General features: G+C 41.2%; 1 protein-coding gene across 3 annotated transcripts in view; it reads left to right on the top strand.

The window, feature by feature from the left end:
- The window catches only part of NUBPL (NUBP iron-sulfur cluster assembly factor, mitochondrial), a 156,925-nt gene that overhangs the window by 33,423 nt on the left and 101,494 nt on the right, over window positions 1-22,008 (top strand). For all 3 annotated transcript variants that reach the window (XM_014570137.4, XM_006116358.5, XM_014570136.4), the window contains 2 exons: window positions 17,713-17,752; window positions 17,855-17,945. In XM_014570137.4, coding sequence (XP_014425623.3) covers window positions 17,713-17,752; window positions 17,855-17,945 — 131 coding nt within the window. The remainder of the gene's footprint in view (window positions 1-17,712; window positions 17,753-17,854; window positions 17,946-22,008) is intronic.

Below are 22,008 nucleotides of genomic sequence, written 5' to 3'. Positions count from 1 at the left end.
GTTGAGAACCTAGTAGGATAAAGCTATTTAGCAGTTACCATATTTCAGTGATGAATAAAATTAATCTCTCTGTATATTTTATGTTTTCAAAATGCTTTAGGGATCCTGGAGATGGAAATGCTCCATAAATGTAAGATATATGTTTTTGTTAAATTACTATGCAAAATCTCAGTAAATGGAGAAGCCTTCCAGTGTCTAATGAGGATATTTATGCATAATCACAGGAAAAGATAGATGTGTAAATGTTAGTTTTGAAATACACCCTTGCATACTAGATATTGGATAGTCTCCCATCTGTGTGGAATGAATATGAAAACTAGCTTCTGCACATATACAGATGCTACTTTATAACATAAATAATATGACTACTTGCTGCTATATATCCTTCAAAATAATTTACCCCAAAATCTCAAATTAACATTCTGTCCTAGGGAACTGAAAAATTTCACTTTGAAAAATTCATCACTAGCTTTCACTAGTTGCAAGAGAGGGGGAAAAAGTGACTGAAATTGACAAAATGGCATTTTGGGCTTATTTTTTGGCATAATGGTAATATTCATTATCCCTCCTTAGTTAATTTAATTTACTATACATCACATTTTTTAGAAAAAAGTATAAATACAACACATTATGAAGATAGTACTTCTATAGTAATTCAGAGCTTTATTACCACTTAGTGATGCTTTAAACTATTTGTATATAAAATAGAGATGTAAAATCCCATTGAATAGATTAACTGATTAAAAATAGTTAAACCAGTTAACTGATTAAAGGGGAGAGTGTAGGGGGCAACTCCAGCCTGACTGGAGTGGCCCTCATCCTGCAGCTGCAGGCAGAGGCTTCACCGGCTGAGCTGATGCAGCCCCTGCTTCTGCAGCAGGCCCAGGTGCCATATAGGCAGGAGTTGTGCCAGTATCCCAGTTCAAACAGCCACTGCCTGTGTGGTGACTGGGCCTGCTGCAGACGGACCACTCTGGATGGGATGCCGAAGCAACAACCCGTCTGTAGAGCACTCGGGCCTGCGGCAGGCAAGGGCTGCTCCAGCCCCCACCAGTTATCCTTAACCGGTAAGCATCACCCGTTAACCAGTCATCAGTAAGCCCCCCCTTAAGTGGGTAAACATTCACATCCCTAATATAAAGCAGTAGGTTTTAAAGACTAGCAAAAGAATGCAGCTTCTTCAATATTTAGAAGAGTGACTCATAGATTCTAAGACCTTAGGGGATCAGTGTGACATCTAGTCTGACTTCCTGTGTAGCACAGACCATACGATTTTCATAAAATAATTCCTAGAGCATGTTTAAAATGAAAATTGATTTAAAAATTATCAGTGACAGAGCTTTGAGAGGTTGTTTCAATGATTACTCTCGTTGTTAAAATTTTACACCTTATTTCTTGTCTGAATTTATATAGTTTCAATTTCCAGTCACTAGATTGTGTTAGACCTTTCTCTGCTAGTTTGAAGAGGCAATTATTAAATATTTGTTTCCCATGTAGATACTTACAGACCAGAGAGAGCCACACTGGCCAGGATATAGTAGAGCAGGAATCAGTGTACATCTTAAGATGCAAAAAAAGAAATCACATTGGGAAATAAAAAGTAGTGGTACTTTCTGAACCTCAGTTTCCAACCCAAATTTTTTCTAGTTATGATTCTCAAAATGTGAGGCTGCTGTGGTAGATTGTCACAGTCTGTAATTGGATCACCCTTTTCTTTCATGCTGTAATTAAACAATTTTCATGTTGTTTTTGTCAGAATAAACACCCACTTAAATGGAGTCATACACAATTGGACTCTGAATGTTGAAACTTGTTTAAAAACTATCTGTAGATTTCAGTAGATATTGTTACTTCTGTTAGACATTTTTGACAGTTTCATTTTCTTTTGTTGATTGTATCTTTGTGTATGACATATGTTGCGTTCTAGAAGTGAGTTTCAGAATTACAGTCTAGTCGTAGGTAAGCGTTATCTGCTGTCTTTGCAATTCTTAGTACTGTTGTTAACCTTTCTAGTACATTAGCTGCCTGGAGCAGCTGTAACTGTATAGAGGGAAGTGCCAGTCTATAAAAAAGGGAAATACTGGCTACCCAAGGAATTATGGACCAGTCACTTTAACTTCTGAACCTGGAAAGATAATGAAACAAATAAATAAGCAATTAATTTGCAAACATCTAGATGACGATAAGGTGATTAAGTAAGAGTCAGCATTGATTTGTCAAGAATAAATTGTGTCAAACCAACCTGTGTTCTTAAGCAGCGTAGCAAGCATTGTGGATTGGGGGGAAGCAATAGATGTGGTATATCTTGACTTAAATAAGGCTTTTAGAATTGTCTCTCACCTGACCTTCTCATAAACAAACTAAGGATTTTAAAATGCTATTATCCGGCTAATCATATAGTTGATACAATTTGTATTAACTATACAATTAGTCAATAAGCACTGCTGTGCAGAGTTGCAGTGGAAGTAGTTCCAGGAGATGGCTCTGGAGCCACCTGTGCTGCTGCCCTGCATTTTAAATGTTGTAAAAGCCAGTAGACTCTTCCTACATTTAAAATGCCGAGGTGCAGCAATTGGTGTGAGCTGGGACTGCTCTGTTCTGACTCATGCTGAGTCCACCAGCCCCTATTGATGGTGGCCAGGGCATGTACAGGGGCTGCTTGGTGGCAACAGCCTCTGTCTGCAGGGTCCCAGCTCCCCCGCTGGGACCCCTGTGAACAGGGGCTGCTTCCTAGTAGTGTCCCCTATCCCCCTCTGCTGCCTCTGTGAGGCAGTGGGGGAGTGCGCAGTGGCACCCCAGAGACGGTGCTGGGGGGAACTGGCTTTTAAGCTGTTTCCCCAAAGCACTGGCTCCTGTGCTGTCGTCCCGTCCCCCCCCCCCCCCCCCGCTGCCTCTCAAAGAGGCAGCAAGTGGCGGGGAGTGCTGCAGAGAGCCTGGGGTGAGCGGGGACTGCTTGAGTCCCCACTCACTTCATGCTCCCTGCAGCACTTCGGTTTTCAAAAGCAGAAGCACTGGCAGTGGGAACCAGTCCCCACTTGTGCTGTTTCTCCACTATGCCTCTGCCTCCCCTGCCCCCCGCAGAGACAGTGCTGAGAGGAACTGGCTTAAAGCTGGTTCCCCCCAGCACCGTCTCTGGGGTGCCACTGCGCACTCCCCCACTGCCTCACCGTCTCTGGGGTGCTCCTGCTCTCCCCCCACCTTGCTGTCTCTCTCTGATAGAGGCAGTGGGGGAGGGGGAAGGTGGGAGGACGTGCAGAAACTAGGCAATTGGCTACTTGACTATCAAATAAGTATTTGCTTATCGGATAGTTGACTAGTTTACTGGTCATAACATCCCTAAAACAAACTAGGGAAATAAAGCGTAAATGGAGCAACTCCACAGTGGGTGCATAAATGGTTAGATAACAATTCCCAGAGAGTAGTTATCGATGGTCCGGTCTTGCTGGACGGCCACAATGAGTGGGGTTCTGTAGGGATCTCTTCTGGGTTGATTGGATTCAATATCTTCATCAATGATTTAGATGATAAAATAAACTACAAAGTTTGCAGTTGATATCAAGCTGGGAGTGGGTTGCAAGTGTTTGGGAGGATAGTTTTGAATTTTGATCCTATTTGGACAAACTGGAGAAATGGTCTGTAGTAAACAGAATGAAATTCAGTTAGGACAAATGTAAAGTATTTCACTTAAGAAGAAGCAGTTTGTTGCTAATATACAAAATGGGAAATGACTGCCTAGGAAGAAGTACTGCTGGAAGAGATCTAGGCATCGCAAGTTGAATAAGTTAACAGTGTAATGCAAGCAAAAAAAACAAAAAACAAAAAACAACCACATTCTGGGATGTATTAGGCATCTAATACATCCACACTGATTAGGCATCCACTAGAATATTGTCCATTTCTAGGCACCATATTTCAGGAAAGATGTGGACAAACTGGAAAAGTCCAGAGAGGAGCTACAGAAATGATTAAAGATCTACGAAATATGACGTATGAGGCAAAATTGAAAAAAAATTAACAGGGTTAGTGTATGGGGACATGATAGCTTTCAAGTATAAAAAAGATTGTACAAGGAGGAGGGAGAAAAATTGTTAGTCTCAGAGATTACAAGGACAATGGGGTTAAATTGCAACCAGAGAGATTTTAGGTTGGACCTGAAGACAAACTTCCTGTCCGGGTGGTTAAGCACTGTAATGAATTTCCTAGGGAGGTTGTGAAATCTCTGATGGGAGATTTTTTTAGAGCAGGTTAGACAAACACTTGTCAAGGATAGTCTAGATAAAAATACCCCCCCCCCCCCACGAGTGTATGGATCTAGATAGACTACGTAAGCCTCTTGAGGTCCCTTTCAGTCCTAGGATACAGTTAGTCAGTTCCTCAAGTAATGTAGGTTAATCCAGTAAATGGTTTTTGAATATTGGGACAAAAACCTTGAATTTGATTGTGTATTGCATATAGAGATCATCTGTTGAGTAGGTACGATGCTGCATCTTGAATCAAGTGGGAGTCAGTGTCATTTCTCTTAGATATGAGTCATAGTGATCACTAATTTGTAGGTCACAGTAGCCAAATCAGCTTACTGGGATAGCACTCTGTCTTCTGGCTAGGTACAAGTAGAAGAAGGTTGTGGATTCACAGAGACATAAAGGCTATTTTGGGAATCATTTTGATGATCTGAGGGAAGACACCCTTGATAGAGGGTGGTGGCTTAGAATCATAGAATCATAGAATAATAGGACTGGAAGTGACCTCAAGAGGTCATCGAGTCCAGCCCCCCACCCTCAAGGCAGGACCAAGCTCCGTCTACACCATCCCTGACAGATGTCTATCTAACCTGTTCTTAAATATCTCCAGAGAGGGAGATTCCATCACCTCCCTTGGCAATTCATTCCAATATTTGACCACCCTGACAGTTAGGAATTTTTTCCTAATGTCCAATCTAAACCTCCCCTGTTGCACTTTAAGCCCATTACTCCTTGTCCTGTCCTCAGAAACCAAGAGGAACAAATTTTCTCCTTCCTCCTTGTGACGCCCTTTTAGATATTTGAAAACCGCTATCATGTCCCCCCTTAATCTTCTTTTTTCCAAACTAAACAAGCCCAGTTCATGAAGCCTGGCTTCATAGGTCATGTTCTCTAAACCTTTAATCATTCTTGTCGCTCTTCTCTGGACCCTTTTCAATTTCTCCACATCTTTCTTGAAATGTGGCGCCCAGAACTGGACACAGTACTCCAGCTGAGGCCTAACTAGTGCAGAGTAGAGCGGCAGAATGACTTCACGAGTTTTGCTTACAACACACCTGTTGATACAACCTAGAATCATATTTGCTTTTTTTGCAACAGCATCACACTGTTGACTCATATTCAACTTGTGGTCCACTATGACCCCTAGATCCCTTTCCGCCATGCTCCTTCCTAGACAGTCGCTTCCCATCTTGTATGCATGGAACTGATTGTTCCTTCCTAAGTGGAGCACTTTGCATTTCTCTTTACTAAACCTCATCCTGTTTACCTCTGACCATTTCTCTAACTTGCTAAGGTCATTTTGAATTATGTCCCTATCCTCCAAAGAAGTTGCAACCCCACCCAGTTTGGTATCATCTGCAAACTTAATAAGCGTACTCTCTATCCCAATATCTACATCATTGATGAACTCACTTGAGAGAACTCACTCATCTTTGTGATTTTAGTCAAAATCCATACATTGACACTATTTTGAAATGTATGTAACCAGTACATGATTAAATCCAGAACACTTTTTTCTCTCACTTAAGCCAGACCTACTTCGGAATCATCATCTTACAGCAAGCAGCTGGGTTTTTTCAGCTTTTATTTGTAACTCTCTTTAAAATTGAATTGATGGATTCAGAATTAATTTCTTTATTCCCAGAAAATAAATGCAATAGGAGTTGATGAAGAAAAGAGCTGTGTTGTAAAGTGGAAGGGCTTTTTTGTGTTTTTCTTTTTTTAAGCTTTTCTGTGTTTTGTGGTGATTTGAGTTGATGGTTTGTTACTGTTTTCTAATGGGAAAAAATCTTAAAATGAAATGTAAAAATGAGCCAGTTATTTCAGTAAAATTATTAACCTTTTATTACTTCTTTAGACTTAATTTAGGGATTATATACTAGCGTACCACTAGGAAACTGAAGATGAGCAATTTGACTTACATAGTCTTACTCAAATGATTAAAGAAACATAAGAATCTCCTGTGCTGTTCATATTAGGAAAAAAATGCTTCAAAATTTTCATTGGATTCAGCAGTAACCGCACACAATGTGTCTGGGAATTATAGTTTAAAACGTGATTTTAAATTAAAAATATTTCTGTATTTGTAGAGAATTAGCAGATTTCATACTATAGCCTTTTATTTATTTACATTGAATTTCATAATGTGGCGTTTAAACCAATGTAGATTCAGCACTGATGGTTACAGTTTCAAGCTTAGAGTAAAAGTGATCTTTGCTGCTTACTTTAGAGTTAAAGTGTGTAGGAACACACAAAGATGAAGGATAGTCACCACACGTGCACTCACGTGTACAATATTGTCAGTTTAGAACGGTAATAAAAGTTGCAAAAAATTACTATCCAAGCATATAGAAACTCTGTGCAGACCGATGTACTAGGAATGTTAAATAAAGTTTTATCAGTTAACGGGTTAAAAGTTATATTTAACCGGTTAACTGCTTAAACAGGTGAGGTTGACTGCAGGCTGGCAGGCTGTTGGTTAACCATAACCAATAAGCATCACTTGTGTGATGCTTACTAGTTAACCACTTAAGCCTTCACATACCCTACTATGCACAATTAAAATAGTATTAGGGTCTGATGAGTGTCTCATGGCTTGATTGTCAGTAGAAGGATGTTTCCTGCTGGAATCTTCTATAGGGATCTTAAATTTCCCATTCTGAAAATGTTTACAATGTGTTTACTTTTTATAATGTGATTTTAGCTATACCTATGTTGTGCACATGCCCATAAAGTGTCAGCCCTCTTGTATTGGTCTGTGTCTCCTAGAAACTTAAGGGACTCCCAATTTTTTATAAGGTATATTAATTCAATTTATTCTATTTAGTATTGATATATAACCTCTCTTGTGATTAAGATGCCTTTTGGAGACAGATATGCCTTCATAGTGTTATTATTTATCTAATATTAATCTTCTCTATTATTATCACTTGATACCTCTCTTCCCATAACCTTAGGACATCAGGTTACTTGCTGATTACTTCTGTCACTATTTCTTGTCTTCAAGGCCTAAAATAGTTAGCTATACTCTTGCAGGCTTTAGCCTACGTTTCTGCCTTCAGGTTCTTACGTTTCAGCTTATCTTATGTCTAATACATAATTCATCTAAATGATGATCAAATCCCAGCCTCCTGAGTCCATCCTGTGCACTGTGCCCTTTCCTTGAGGTCCTACTCTGTGGTAGTGTCCCTGCACGGTGAGGTCCTCCCTCCCAGGGAACTCCAAGTCCTCTGTACCCACCTTGCCTCAGTGACCCACTGTTAGTCATCATCTAGCCCCTGCATCAGGGGAGAACTGCAGTCTGAAATGGATGCTAATCATTGGCAAGGGGTGTGGACCTGCTGCATTAGCTGCCTCTGTGCAGCCCTAGTACTCTCACATCTTGAGAGCAAGACCTTAGCCTTGGAGTTTGCGTGACCAGAGCTCCCCAGCTCTGCATGCCCTTCCCTAATACTACTGTCTCAAGAAGTCTCTGTAACTTCCCTGGCAGCCAGGTCCCTCCTGCATCTCAGCTGGAGCAAATGTGTCTCTTTCCTCCTCTCTGGGAGCCTTTATTGATTCAGCCCTCACCTGGGCCCTAATTGGCTGCTATATGCTGCAGGTGCTGACTCCACAGCCCCAGCCCTTTCTCAAGGATGCAGGCCACTGCAGGGCAGCTGTCCCATTACACAACTAAAGTGATGGTTGGATTGTTAAAATTTGTACCTGAATGATAATTAACCTTTGGGTGCGGCACTGCTCACCTCTGCAGTTGACTGATGCCTGCTATGCCCTTTTTGCCATGTCCTTGCTGCAGCCTACCTTGCCACTTTCGATTTTGCCTTTCTGTTTTTGTGTTCTGATTATCTCATGTTTTCCTTAGTTTATGGTTTTGCTTCCTGTGACTTGCTCCATATCTTCTGTTCTCACCTTAAGTTCTGTTGAGTTTAATAGGAAAAAAATATTTAGTGACAGCATGAGTGCATGCGTGTTGCCATGGAGACCATTGGGCCATTTTCAGAGAGCAGCGCGCTCTAGCATCAAGTAGAATGTACAGTTAGCAGGCTGGAAAAACTGAGGCACGTCCACTATGGATGTAAGTGACTAGTCGACTATCTGATAAGCAAAAGCTTATCAGATAGTCAACACACTAGTCGACTAGTCACTTCCCCCATGCCCCCCGTTGCCTCTATTAGAAAGAGACAGCAAGGGAGGGGGAGGAGAGAGCTGGGGGGAGTTGTCTTAAAAGCTGGTTCCTCCCAGCTCCATCCCTGTGAGAGGGGGCAGGTGTGCAGCAACGGTGTTCCACCTTAGAAATGTACAAAAATCCCCGCTGGGGCTTGTGTACATTTCAAAGCGGAAGCGCCGCATGCAACCTGGGGCCATCGGGGGACTCAGAGTCCCCTAATGGCCCCAGACTCCATACAGTGTTTCAGTCTTTGAAATGCACAAGAGGCCCTGTGGGGGCTCTTGGACGTTTTAAAGGTGGAACACAGCACGGCACTTACACGTTTGAAAAGTACCAACAGCTGGGAGGGCTCTTGCTACGTTCAAAGCAGAAATGCCCTTATCGACTAAACAAACAGTCGATGGAAATTCCATTGTCTCTTCGATTAGTTGATTAATCTAATTTTAACATCTCTAAAGCCCACAAAGGTCTTGATGTCGCTCTCAGACTGGGAATCCGTGACCAAGGACTTTATTTTTTTATTCTTCCCACAAAAGAAAAGATGAAATCAAAGAGGCAAGCACTATTATGACTTGAATCTGGGCTTTTTAGGTTGCTTCGCCTAAACAAACAGCGTGTTGACGCTTGTGATATTCCCTCCCCCCTTTTTTCTTTTTCTGTATAAATGGCTTCACAAATCTGCATTGTTTTCTGTCTCTTGTCTTTTTTTACTTTTCTTCAACTTGTCAAAACTCTTTTCTTTTAGTTGTGTCCCAAGATGTCAAATATCCCTTTAATTTTCACACCCTCATGTCTGTTTTCTTCAGTCCTTTGTAGTTTTTTCTCTTTGGTTTCTCATAGTTTGGAGTCTTCAGATCCTTGACTTGGCCCAAAATCTTCTGTGGTAAAACATGACATGCTGTCAGTCTTGAAACATAACTGGAAATTCCTTTTTCAGCCTGAAAAGCAGCAAGTACATTTTTTTCACTTATTCTCAGATGTCCCTATGAATAACTGTTTACTGTGATTAATGTAAGTGTTGTAACTGGAATCCTAATTAAGATGGTAGGGGAAGACTCTACATTAACTGTAGGACCACATCATACATTGTAAAAATCCTGATGCAAAATTGTTCCAAGATTTTACCAATGGGCACAGTTTAAAAGCTATTCCCAATTGCCTGTACAGATATTAACTGAATTCATGACTTGTATAATCAGCATTGTTTTCATGTAGCAGAATAAAGCATATATATGCTGCAATATGTCATTCACTCCCTGACTGACACTGTGTCAATGACATAGTCCATCTTGCAGCTAGAGAGTTTGTGTTTTGGGTGATGACATCATGATGATGGGAGGAGATGGGAGATGATGACCTATATCGTGATAAACTCAGCTAACGGTGAGCTCTAAAGATAGCTCTTGTTGACAGTGCAATAGATTTCTAAGCTTCAATGTAAACTTTGAACAAATACTAAGCTGCTACAATCCTTCTAATCATAGAATCATAGAATACTAGGACTGGAAGGGACCTCGAGAGGCCATTGAGTCCAATCCCCTCTCTCATGGCAGGACCCAGTACTGTCTAGACCATCCCATATAGACATTTATCTAACCTACTCTTAAATATCTCCAGAGATGGAGATTCCACAATCTCTCTAGGCAATTTATTCCAGTGTTAAGCCACCCTGACAATTAGGTACTTTTTCCTAATGTCCAACCTAATCCTATCTTGCTGAAGTTTAAGTCCATTGCTTATTGTTCTTCCTGGCCTCTGAGGATAGAACAAGTTTTCTCCCTTCTCCTTATGACATTTTAGATACCTGGAAACCGCTATCATGTGCCCTCTGTCTTCTCTTTTCCAAACTAAACAAGCCCAGTTCTTTCAGTCTTCCTTCACAGATCATGTTCTCTAGACCTTTAATCATTCAAAAAGGAGCTATATACATAGGCCAAACTGGACAGTCCCTACGTAAAAGAATCAATGGACACAAATCAGATATTAGGAATGGCAACATACAAAAACCTGTAGGGGAACACTTCAATCTTCCTGGACACACAATTGCAGATCTAATGGTAGCCATCCTGCAGCAAAAAAACTTCAGGACCAGACTTCAAAGAGAAACTGCTGAGCTACAGTTCATCTTCAAGTTTGACACAATCAGCTCTGGATTAAACAAAGACTGTGAATGGCTTGCTAACTACAAAAGCAGCTTCTCCTCTTTTGGAATTCACACCTCCAGATCAGCTACTAGAAGTGGGCCTCATCCTCCTTGATTGGATCCACCTCGTCAACTCCAGCCTGATTCTGGCCTGTATATTTATATCTGCCTCTGGAAATTTCCACTACGTGCATCTGATGAAGTGGGTCTTTGCCCACGAAAGCTTAAGCTCCTACACTTCACTTAGTCTATAAGGTGCCACAGGACTCCTCGCCACTTAATCATTCTTGTTGCTCTTCTCTGGACCTTTTTAAATTTCTCCACATCTTTCTTGAAATGTGGTGCCCAGAACGGGACACAATATTCCAACTGAGGCCTAATCAGCGCAGAGTAGAGCAGAAGAATGACTTCTCATGTCTTGCTTTTTTTTTTCTTTTTTAAAACAACGTCACACTGTTGACTTATACATGCGTCTAAATGCAGATACAGAGGTGTTACTGCATGATATTAATTTAAATAAAATGCTGTGGTTGAGGAATTAGTACTTTTAGTCATGAATACAATGTTAAATCTATTGTTACATATAGCATGTTACTACATAGCTAGTTTTAAGCATTAAAAATACCGATTGGAGACTTGAAAGAAAAGAGATAGGGACATAGAACCATTGTTACTGCATTTCTGATAATCATTTGTTATTCTTTATGTTCAGGCTTTTTCTCCTCACCAAAGACAAATGTTAAATAACTTTAATAAAGGAACAAAACTAACCATTTCTTAATGTTTATTTATAATCAACATATTTTGAAATATTTCGTTATGAGTGGAAGGATGAGAGATTTTTTAAAAAAAAAAAATGGCTCAAGTCTGCTTCACCACAGACTTCCTGTCGGATCTTGGACAAGTCACATAGGGTATGTCTACACTACAGTGTTATTTCAAAATATATTATTTCCTACTTGCTTGCCTACCTCGATGAGGGACAGCAAAGCATTTTGTCTCTGCGTGCTCTGATTTCCCTCACTTGGGACTCTGCAGCATGGAGCCAGAGCTGCTCCTGGGCACTTTGGTGCTTCTCTTGGACACGTTGCTGTGAGCCTGGCTGCACTTTCTGCAAGCTAACATCTGAGCGGTTCATCGGGGAGCTGTCAGTATTCTGGAGGCACGGTGGGAGAGCTTCTGCCCTGAGGAACACTAGGGCTGTGTCTAGACTGGCAAGTTTTTCCGCAAAAGCAGCTGACGATCTCATGTAAGAAATTTCCGCAAGAACACTGACGATCTCATGTAAGAAATCAGTGCTTCTTGCGGAAATACTGTGCTGCTCCCATTCGGGCAAAAGGGCCAGTGTAGACAGCTAAGATTTGTTTTGCACAAAAAAGCCCCAATCACGAAAATGGCGATCGGGGCTTTTTTGTGGAAAAGCGCATCTAGATTGGCATGGATGCTTTTCCGCAAAAAGTGCTTTTGCGGAAAAGCGTCCGTGCCAATCTAGATGCTCTTTTCCGCAAATGCTTTTAATGGAAAACTTTTCTGTTAAAAGCATTTGCAGAAAATCATGCCAGTCTAGACGTAGCCTAGGAGCCTCCCTGGTCTGCCCCACTGGGGGCTTGTGCCTCATTCCCTCATGTCCTTCCACTTACGTCTCCCTAACCCCCTTTCCTGATGTCAAATAAAATACACATAATTTCATAAATACAAACTCTATTTAACAAAACTGGAGGTGTGGGGGAATGAAACTCTGGTGGGAGAGGGGAGAAGAAGGAACGGGAGAGGGGAGGGGGAAACCTGGGAGGAGCGATCTGGAAGGGGGAAGCAAGGGGAAGGAGGAGGAGGGGAAGCTCAGGGCTCAGGGTTGGGAGTCTTGCCAGACCAATTCGATTTTCATGCAAACCTGGGTTCGCATGTGGCCTTTGGCGGCCAGGCTAGCATCGATCCTGCCTTAGACGACTGCATTCCTCCGTCTAGTGTGGAGATCATGGACTTTGGGGGCATCTCCCCCCCCCCCCCAACCTGAATAAGGTCCATGATCTCCACCCTGGACCAGGAAGGCGCCTTCCTTCTCCGGCACCTGGTAGGCTCCTGAGAGCTGGCAGACTGCTCCTAGGGAGCGGTGGAGGGCTGGCTGCCAGTGTCTTGCTGGCTCATGTTTTGGGGCCACTGTGTAGGAGCAGTGACTGCTGGTTCTGGACTAGCAGGCTTAGAGCTGGCACAGGCACTGTGACCAGAGTCAACCCCTTTAAGGGCTCTGGGGAGGGGAGAAGGAGAGGAGTGTTCTTGGTTGAGGCTGGAGTGACCATCAAAGCACCCTGGGAAGGTTGAAGGCCCCCTATTTTGAAATAAGTGTCTACACAGCACTTATTTCAAAATAGCTATTTCAAATTTGGCGTTATTCCTTGTGGAATGAGGTTTACCAAATCTGAAATAAGCGCTCCACTGTAGCTGGCCAGAGTAAGTCTAAGGTCTGACACTGGGTTCCCAAAGTACAAAATACGTCACACAGGTATCTGTCAAACACAAGTAGTTTATTTCCTGACAGCTAACAGCTGTGCCCCATAAATGGAAGAACAACTTAACAAAGAAGCGGCATATCTTACGTCCCTTCCTGCAAGCCTGGAACCCTGGGTAGGCTGCAGACAAAGTGGGAGGTTGTCTCAGCTTCCGAGGCGCTGGTACCCAAAGCCCATCGGTGAGGTTCAATTTGCTAGGCTTTGAGGCAGCCTTAAATACAGTTTTCCCTGCCTTGTTTGGCAGTTTGGAAATTTCCAGGGGTTACTCGTTACGTGCTGATGTAGGGCTTAGCTATTAGTTATCAATCTAGTTCTGATCTTGTTCTTTGGCCCTGTTTACGTGATCAGTACGTTAGGGTAAACAGAATTGTTTATGCGTTCTCATCCTTATCTACAATTTGTTCTTGCTACAATGGCGTATGTTCCCAAAGACTTGCTTCTGGCTCATCAGTAGTTGGGGAAAAAGGTGGGGAGGGGGGAGAATGCAGGCCTCGCCACCCCTAAACTAGCACGTACAAAGTTCTTCAGCAACTGACCACTACATCCATTATTTTGAATTAATTTTGAAATAGCGGTTTGGCTGTGTAGACGCTATTAAAGTTATTTCGAAATAACGTCTGTTATTTCGAAATAACTTTGCTGTGTAAACATACCCATAGTTTCTCTGTGACTCAGTTTCCCACTTATAACATGGGGATAATAAGGAGTCTTGTGGCACCTTAGAAACTAACTGATTCATTAAGACATAAGCTTTCATGGGTAAAATCAATTTCATCAGGTGAATTGTAATCTTCACTCCAGAAGCAGGGTATGTATATGTAAAACAGCAAAAGAAAGAGGTTATTTGTTTTAATGTGGCTAATCAAGTCAGGGTGAAGTGTCTCATTCATAGCAGTTAATGTGGAGAGATGAATATCAAAAGAGGGGAAATTGCCTTTGTAATGATTAACCAGTTAAGATCCTTATTCATTCCTCTATTGATTGTATTAAAATTATGAATTAACTTCAGTTGTTTCCCTTTGTAAGGCGTTTTTTGAAATTCTTTTGAAGGAGGATAGCTACTTTCAAATCAATTACCAAATGTCCACAGAGATAGAAGTGTTCTTCCACAATTTTATGTATGTTAACTTTCCTGATTTGTGTCCATTTATTCTTTGGCACAGAGACTTTCCAGTTTGGCCAGTACCGTATTTTCCGGCGTATAGGGCGACTGGGCGTATAAGACGACCCCCTATCTTTTTAATTAAAAGATAGGGTTTCATCTTATACCCCAGCGCCCCGCCGCCTCCTTTGCTCCCGGTGTCCCTGGTCTGCTGGAGATGGTCCCCAGCAGACCAGAGGCACCGGGAGCAAAGCCGCCAGGAGCGCCTGGGCTCCCCCCCCCCGCGGCCCCCCCCGCCCGGGGGAGCCCCTCCGCGGCTTTGAAAGCCTCGGGGGAAGCCGGCGGGGGGCATCCCAGGCGCGCATGGGCTGCCCCCCCGCCGGAGCTCCTCCGCGGCTTGGAAAGCCTCGGGGGAAGCCGGCGGCGGGGCATCCGGCGTACAAGACGACCCCCGATTTTTGGGGGATGTTTTTTAACTTCAGAGGTCGTCTTGTACGCCGGAATATACGGTATATGTGGTGGAGCAGCATTGCTGGCACTTGATAGCTTGTTTCACATTAGTGAATGTGCAGGTGAATGAGCTCCTGAGGGTGTGGTTTATGTGCAGGGGCAGATGACTGTTTTGCGGGGCCCCAGGCAGCATAACTCCGCGGGGCCCCCCCTTTGCCATGGCGCACGCGCCGTTACGCCATGCGCTGTTCGCCCTGCCCTATATCCGCCCCTGCTTATGTGATTAGGTCCTATGATAGTGTTGCTTTTATAGATACGTGGTCATTGTTGGCAGTGAAGTTTGTTGCAGGGATAAATTCCTGGGTAAGTGTTTCTGTGGTGTGGTGTGAGATTGATGGTGAGCTTTTGTTTCAGTTGGAGTTATCTGTAGATAAGGACTGGCCTGTCTCACTCTGTGAGAATGAAGGATCTTTTCCCAAGATAGGTTGTAGATTACCAATAATACACTGCAGGAGTTTTTGCTGGGGCTGCAGATGGTGACCAGAGGTCTTGTATTATTTTCCTTGTTGGTCCTGTCCTGAAATAGTGCATCCTTACCTCACAAGAGATTTGTAAGGATAAATACATTAAAGGTTGTGATGCTCAAATGTGGGACATGTAAGTACTTCAAATTGAGCAGAGGAGGTAAACACGCATCAGAGTATGGCACTGATACCACCATGGTATATGTTGTAGGCAGACGTGTATGCCTGCATGGAATGCCTTTTGAAGCCAGTGAAGCTCCATGCAGGTACCAAGGTGATTTTGGAGCTAATTTCAAGGCCAGGGCTTATTTATTTCCCAAATGGGTTAGGGAAAAATGTCATTTAGCATAGTAAAAATAAAATTGCCATGTTCTTTTGATATCTAGACCTATTTATAGGAAACAAATTCTGTTTAAGTGTGTTATATCAGTTCACATTCTTTTGAGGCGCTTTTCATAGACAGGTTCTCAAGACATAGCCTCTATCACAGCTACGTCTTGAGGACCTGGTCTTCACTTACATTTGTAATACTGTTCCTTTCGATCTTCAAGAGGTTTCAGTTGTTTGTGATTGTCTCTGATGATTTTTCATTGATAGACTTCAGATGGAGCATAGCTAGACACTCAAGACTTGAATTACGTAACGGTCTAACCAGGGAATAGTGCCAACTTTCTCTTGCTCAAATGGACATTATCCTGTGGTGACTAACTCTTATATCCAAAAAAACCAACAAATGGTCTGGTAACCACATCATAAGCATCCAGGAACCCAGCCCTGCAACCAAACACGATGCTAACTCTCCCCACATATCTATACTAGCGAATTCATCACTGGAGCCAACAACATAAGCTAACAAATCAAAAGGTCATTTGACTGCACATCCAGTAATTTGATCTATGCCAGCAATGCCCCACTGCTATATTTATTAGACCAACTGGACAGTGTCTGCGGGAAAGAATCAATGCATACAAATCAAATACATGTAAAGGAAACATACAAAAACCTATCGGGGAACACTTCAATCTTCCTAATCACTGTTTAAAAGATCTTCAAGTAGCTGTCTTGTCACAAACCAGTTCTACTAGCCAGATACACAGAGAAACATTGGAATTAGAGTTCTTCTGCAAATTCAATTCACACGCTAATGGACTCAATTGTGATGAAGGTTGGTTGGGGCACTGCCAACTTAACAGACAATGAAGGTGCAAACAGTTCTTTGTGTAGACTCCTGTGTCAGGAAGGATACTATCAATTGAATTTGATTCTTATCTGCTTCATTTTAACTACCCAATCTTCAGATACTTACTGATTTCCTCTAGCTCCCTGTCTTCTACCCCCTCCTTTTTTTCCTCTCCTCTCTCCCCTTCCCCTCTCCAATTTATTTTGGGTCTGCACATCCTAAACTCATAATTCCGGTCATCTGAAGAAGTGGGCTGTGCCCACGAAATCTCATGATACTATCTACATGTTTTGTTAGTCTATAAAGTGCTACGAGACCATTTGTTGTTTTTTTTCTGTACAGGCTAACTTGGCTACCCTGTGAAGCTTCTTATATCCAAGTCTGCAAAGTATTTTTTGAATAATACATGTACACACATCTCAGAAAGTTTGTGTCTTGAGTAGGGATGGTAAATTCTATTAGCTGATCAATCAAAGTAGTTGATGGAATTTCCATCAACTACTTGATCAGAGTCGATGAGGGGGAGGTGACGTGCTTGCTATGCCGGCTGCACTTCTGCCTTTTAAATGTAGTAAGAGCTCTTGTCGTTTCTAAGGCAGAGGTGCAGCAGTCGGGACCCAGCTCGAGCTGTTTCCCACTGTGCCTGTGCCTCACCTGTGCCCACCCCCTGCAGAGACGGTGATGGTGGAACTGTCTTTTAGGCAACTCCCTCCAGGACCGGCTCCTACTCCTCCCCCCTTATACGCTAGATAAGCTGTTTTCATTGTTTTTAGCTTGTGATAAATGAATCATACAGGTTTTCTTAGAAGGAAGTATTGTTCATAATACATAAATGATTGTTCACATGGCACCCTGGGCAAACCCCTTGAGAGAACTTGATCTCTCTTTTTGCATATGGTGTCACAGAAGGCTTCGTTGAGTTTGTAACTTATGTCCTCCAATAAAGGTATTAGGCTTCAGATGGCTATCCCAGATTACTAAAAGGCCAAGCTAGTAGTGATTGTAGTCAGACTATATTTTAAAAGGTGCACTGCTGTAGTGCTTTAAGTGAAGATGTTACCAAGCTGACGGGAGTGTTAATCCACACCCTTGAGCAGCAATGTTACACTGATATAAATCTGTATTGTATGCTTAGCCTGAGTTTCTAAGAAAGGGTTGAGCCTGAGAATTCACGATCATGCAAATCACTACTTTGAAAATGTGGATATATTTAGAAAACACTGAAAGAGGATCAGGCAGCTAATACTGCTGATTTGATTGAAAAACAAACTCAGTAAGAAGTCTGAGGGATAGCCGTGTTAGACTGGAACTTTGAAAACAATAAGTTTATATTTTATGAATGTAAAAGTATATATTTTATGAATATAAAAAATCAATTAATTTTGTTTCCATTGTAGAAAACTTAATGAGACCTCTTAAGAACTATGGCATTGCATGGTGAGTATAGGTTTTATTTTAAGTCAAACTATTTTTCAGATTGATTTTTGGATAATTTTTTGTATCATGTTTGAAAGATCATTTTTTGCTTGACTGTTTCAGTATGTCTATGGGTTTCTTGATAGAAGAGAGCGCGCCAATTGTGTGGAGAGGACTTATGGTAATGTCAGCTGTAGAGAAATTGTTGAGGCAGGTAAGTTGGTTGTTGATTGCTTGGTAGAAAAAATGTCTGTTGAAATTTGAGCTCTAGTTTGAGTGAGTTTTGAAAGAAATGCCCATAGTGTGCAATGTGTATTGCACCATTCGCAATGTGTCAAATATGTGTTTTCCAGGAGTTTCCAATGTGGTTTGCATTGGCTTTTAGTTGCTGTTCAGGTGCATCCAAGCAACAGTGAAAATACTTCATAGTAGTAATTTTATTTTCTTCTTAATTTTTATCATTAAAGGGGAAATTGGAAAAACTTAAATGGCACTTAATGCCATTAGAAACTTGGTAGGAGTTACATACTTAGCTATTATTTTAAAATCTATACCTTTATGTTCAGTTGAAAGTTTCAGGATTAATACATCAGCTATCACTAATGTGGAAATGGACACATGTGAACAATGATCCAGTCAGTGTAGGAGCAGTATTCATAATGGCCACGATTCTTTCAGTTTCTTGAACATATGGTCAACTTAATGCTTGTGAGTAGTTGTAATGCCATCAGTAAAAAATTTTCCTGAATCGATGTTAAGAGCTGAGACTTGACTTCTACTAAGATATAAAATCTCTCTGGAGAGTCTCTTGTTTGGTTCCTATACATTGAGTTTGTTTATTGGAAAAAATTAAAGCAGTGACTTCAACTTAAGTATGGTGGGCTTTCATCCTCATTGAGAATTCTAGAATGGAACTCAAGCATTTGGAAAAGGAAAAAGTAAAACTTGCTGCATTTCGGTATTCTTCTCAGACAAGGCTATGCTATGGGTTATGCATGTTTAAAGTATTCAGCTCTACTGTTTGTATGTTTCCTTATGGTTCTTTGTGGGTTTTGTACTATTTTTTCGAATTGCGGTGTTTTCAGGTTTGACTAAACCAGATTTAGATACTTGCATATGAATACAAGGAATGATGCACATCTTTAGGAAATACTTGGTCACATGCTTATTTATTTACAGTATCAAAGCACTCTGGATGGTAGGTAGTCATGTATATATTACATGAAAATCATTAGATATTGTTTCTGTAATGCAAATACATCATTAGGCAATGAATTAATTTTCTGGCTTTGGCATATGGAGTTGAGTGGCTTTTTTGTTTCTTGACAGATTATTTTCCCTTCTCAGTGTGAATGGAAGTGTGATGTTCTTTTAATTAATTAATACTGCATTAAGCTTACATGTTTGGGCTTTTGCATAGTGGCCCACATTGCTCACTGTTGACATCTATTTTAGTGATTTTAAAAAGACAGCTGAGCAATTGCTAAAGGTCGTCTTGACCTCAGCAAGTTCCTCCAGATCATTTAATTCCCAGCCTGTTCCCACCCTAGTGCTGGTGAATTCCCCTCTGTTTCTAGTACAGACTTGACAATAGGTCTTTGTGGTAAACATTTCCCCAGTCAGATAAGCCCTGCATTATCTAAAAATTTAAGGGGAGGATATTTTCTGCATTACTAATATGCCAAGGACTGGGGTAGGTGATTCCATCCCCCTGGCGTGCTGTGTTGGTCAAGATGACAAAAGCTACAGAACCTATAACTTAAATGGTGCTGAAATCAGCACGTGCTGTATTTCACATACCAGACCCTGGGAGACCAAGGATTTTTGGCAGTCACTTCATTGCTATTATTCCAATCATTGGTGTCCCCAAACGGGAAACAGATGCCAGTTTCCTTTTTCTAGGGTGCTGATAATGGCATATAATGAGTTGGTTGTTACTTAGCAACTAAAGAAGCAGTTGCACTCCAGCAGATGCTTACTAGTAGGAATGAGACATAGTCCTTTGACTATGAGGGCATTAGTGATTTCCCTGACAATGGAATTTTGTTTTCGAATGAGGAATGCTTAAACAGCTATTTTTCCCCCCAAGAATTTTCTTGTATGTGGACGAAGCTCCCATTAATCCTGACAAAAAGGAATTGTTGACTTCCTTTCCAGGAAGAAAAACTCATAGATCACAGGAAGCACCAGTAGGTTCCATTGCACAGGTACTTTTTAGCAAATGATTAATAAATTATCCAGCTTGACACATGTTACTTTACTATATTTAAGAAGTTTTAAATTTCCCTATTTACAGGATTACCAGTCAATCTTGAAGTTGGTTTAACTGCAGGACTGATAGAACTGTAGTGGGGGCACCTAAGTTAAAGAACCCAACATCCCATATTTATTACTAAGTACAGCAGTGTTTTAACATATATTGGAAATTATTGTGTGATATTAAGGAGCCCTTAAATCTCCCCCTGTAGGACTTGAAATCTCTGAATCTCAGTGATCAGTTTTAGTCATTAACTGTTGTTGAACAGGACTATTATATTTTACTCAGAGATTTGATCCTTTGAAGGAGATCAACATTTTTCTCGTTGTTTATATTCACACTTAATCTCTTAGTAGTTCAGAATAGGGCCTCAAGACATAGCTCATTCTCCCCCTTCAGCTACAGATAAACAACCCAAATTGCTCTCTTAATCTAGGTTTATAGTATAATATATTGATTTTAAGGAGCTCCCAGACATTCAGACAAGGACATAAAATATTAAGTAAAGCGTCTGAGATAATTAAGTCATTCAGTTCAGACTGCTAATGCAGTTTATTGCATCAAATAGAAAAAGTTCATAGACTTTGACCTTAAAAATAGGTAATACTGTTTAATTTTTTTATCATCATTGTCAAAGTATAAAGCCTATTGATGCATGCCAGTGTATCCTTTGCAGCATTAAGTACATTAAGGAAGCTCTCGTTCCTTTTTTATATGTACAAATAAATCTGTTCTGTAGGACCTGTTCAGCACTTCAGAAATTCCAGTGAAGCATCAAAAGGTATAGGATGCTAATTCATTATTTGTGGATGACAACAGAATTGAGGGTACTTAACCACCTTCTCTCCCCCATTTTTGAATCTCTAAAATTCGCAGGTGTGCAATTTTTATTTTTGAGAAGTAGATTTTGTTACTTGGAGAAACCTAATAATACACAGCAATTACTGTGTATAGCATTCTGCACTCTCATGTTCCAAAATTCTTTGTAAATATCAAACCTAACAAAACCCTTTAGCTATCATCTCTGAAAAATCATTCAAGTCAGGAGAGATTCCAGAAGACTGGAAAAGGGCAAATATAGTTCCCATCTATAAAAAGGGAAAGAACAACCACCCAGGAAACTACAGACCAGTCAGTTTAACTTCTCTGCATGGGAAGATAATGGAGCAAGTAATTAAGGAATTCATCTGCAAACATCTGGAAGAAAATAAGGTGATAGGAAACAGCCAGCATGGATTTGTAAAGAACAAATCGTGTCAAGCCAATTTGATAGGATAACAAGTCATGTTGATAAGGGAGGCGTGAGCACATGGTATACGTAATCTTAAGTAAGGCATTTGACACAGTCTCGCATTACCTTTTTATCAATAAACTAGAAAAATGCAACCTAGATGGAGCTACTATAAGTGGGTACATAACTGGCTGGATAACCGTTTTCAGAGAGTAGTTATTAACGGTTCACAATCATGGTGGAAGGGCATAACAAGTAGGGTTCCATGAGGGTCTGTTTTGGGTTCTGTTAAGTATCTTCATCAATGATTTAGATGATGGCATAGACAGTACGATTATTAAGTTCGCAGATGATACCAAGCTGGGAGGGGTTGCAAGTGCTTTGGAGGATAGGGTCAAAATTCAAAATGATCTGGACAAACTAGAGAAATGGTCTGAGGTAAACACGATGAAGTTTAATAAGGACAAATGCACAATATAAATCTCTTAGGAAGGAACAATCAGTTCTCACAATCAGAATAGGAAGTGACTGACCAGGGAGGAATACTGCTGAAAGGGATTTTTGGGTCATAGTGGAAGACAAGTTAAAGTTAAACATGAGTGTGACACTGTTGCACGCAAAAAACAACAACAAAAAAAGGAGCGAACATGATTCCTGGATGCTTTAATATGAGTATTGTGAGCAAGACATGAAAAGTCCTTCTTCTACTTGACTCTGCGCTGATTGGGCCTCAGTTGGAGTATTCTGTCCAATTCTGGGCACCTCATTTCAAGAAAGATGTGGAGAAAT

The sequence above is a fragment of the Pelodiscus sinensis genome, chromosome 5 (assembly GCF_052426305.1).
Source record: "Pelodiscus sinensis isolate ZL-2025 chromosome 5, ASM5242630v1, whole genome shotgun sequence".
NCBI classification, from domain to species: domain Eukaryota; kingdom Metazoa; phylum Chordata; order Testudines; family Trionychidae; genus Pelodiscus; species Pelodiscus sinensis.
Note: the sequence above shows the minus strand (reverse complement) of the source record. Positions and strands in the feature narration are given on the sequence as shown.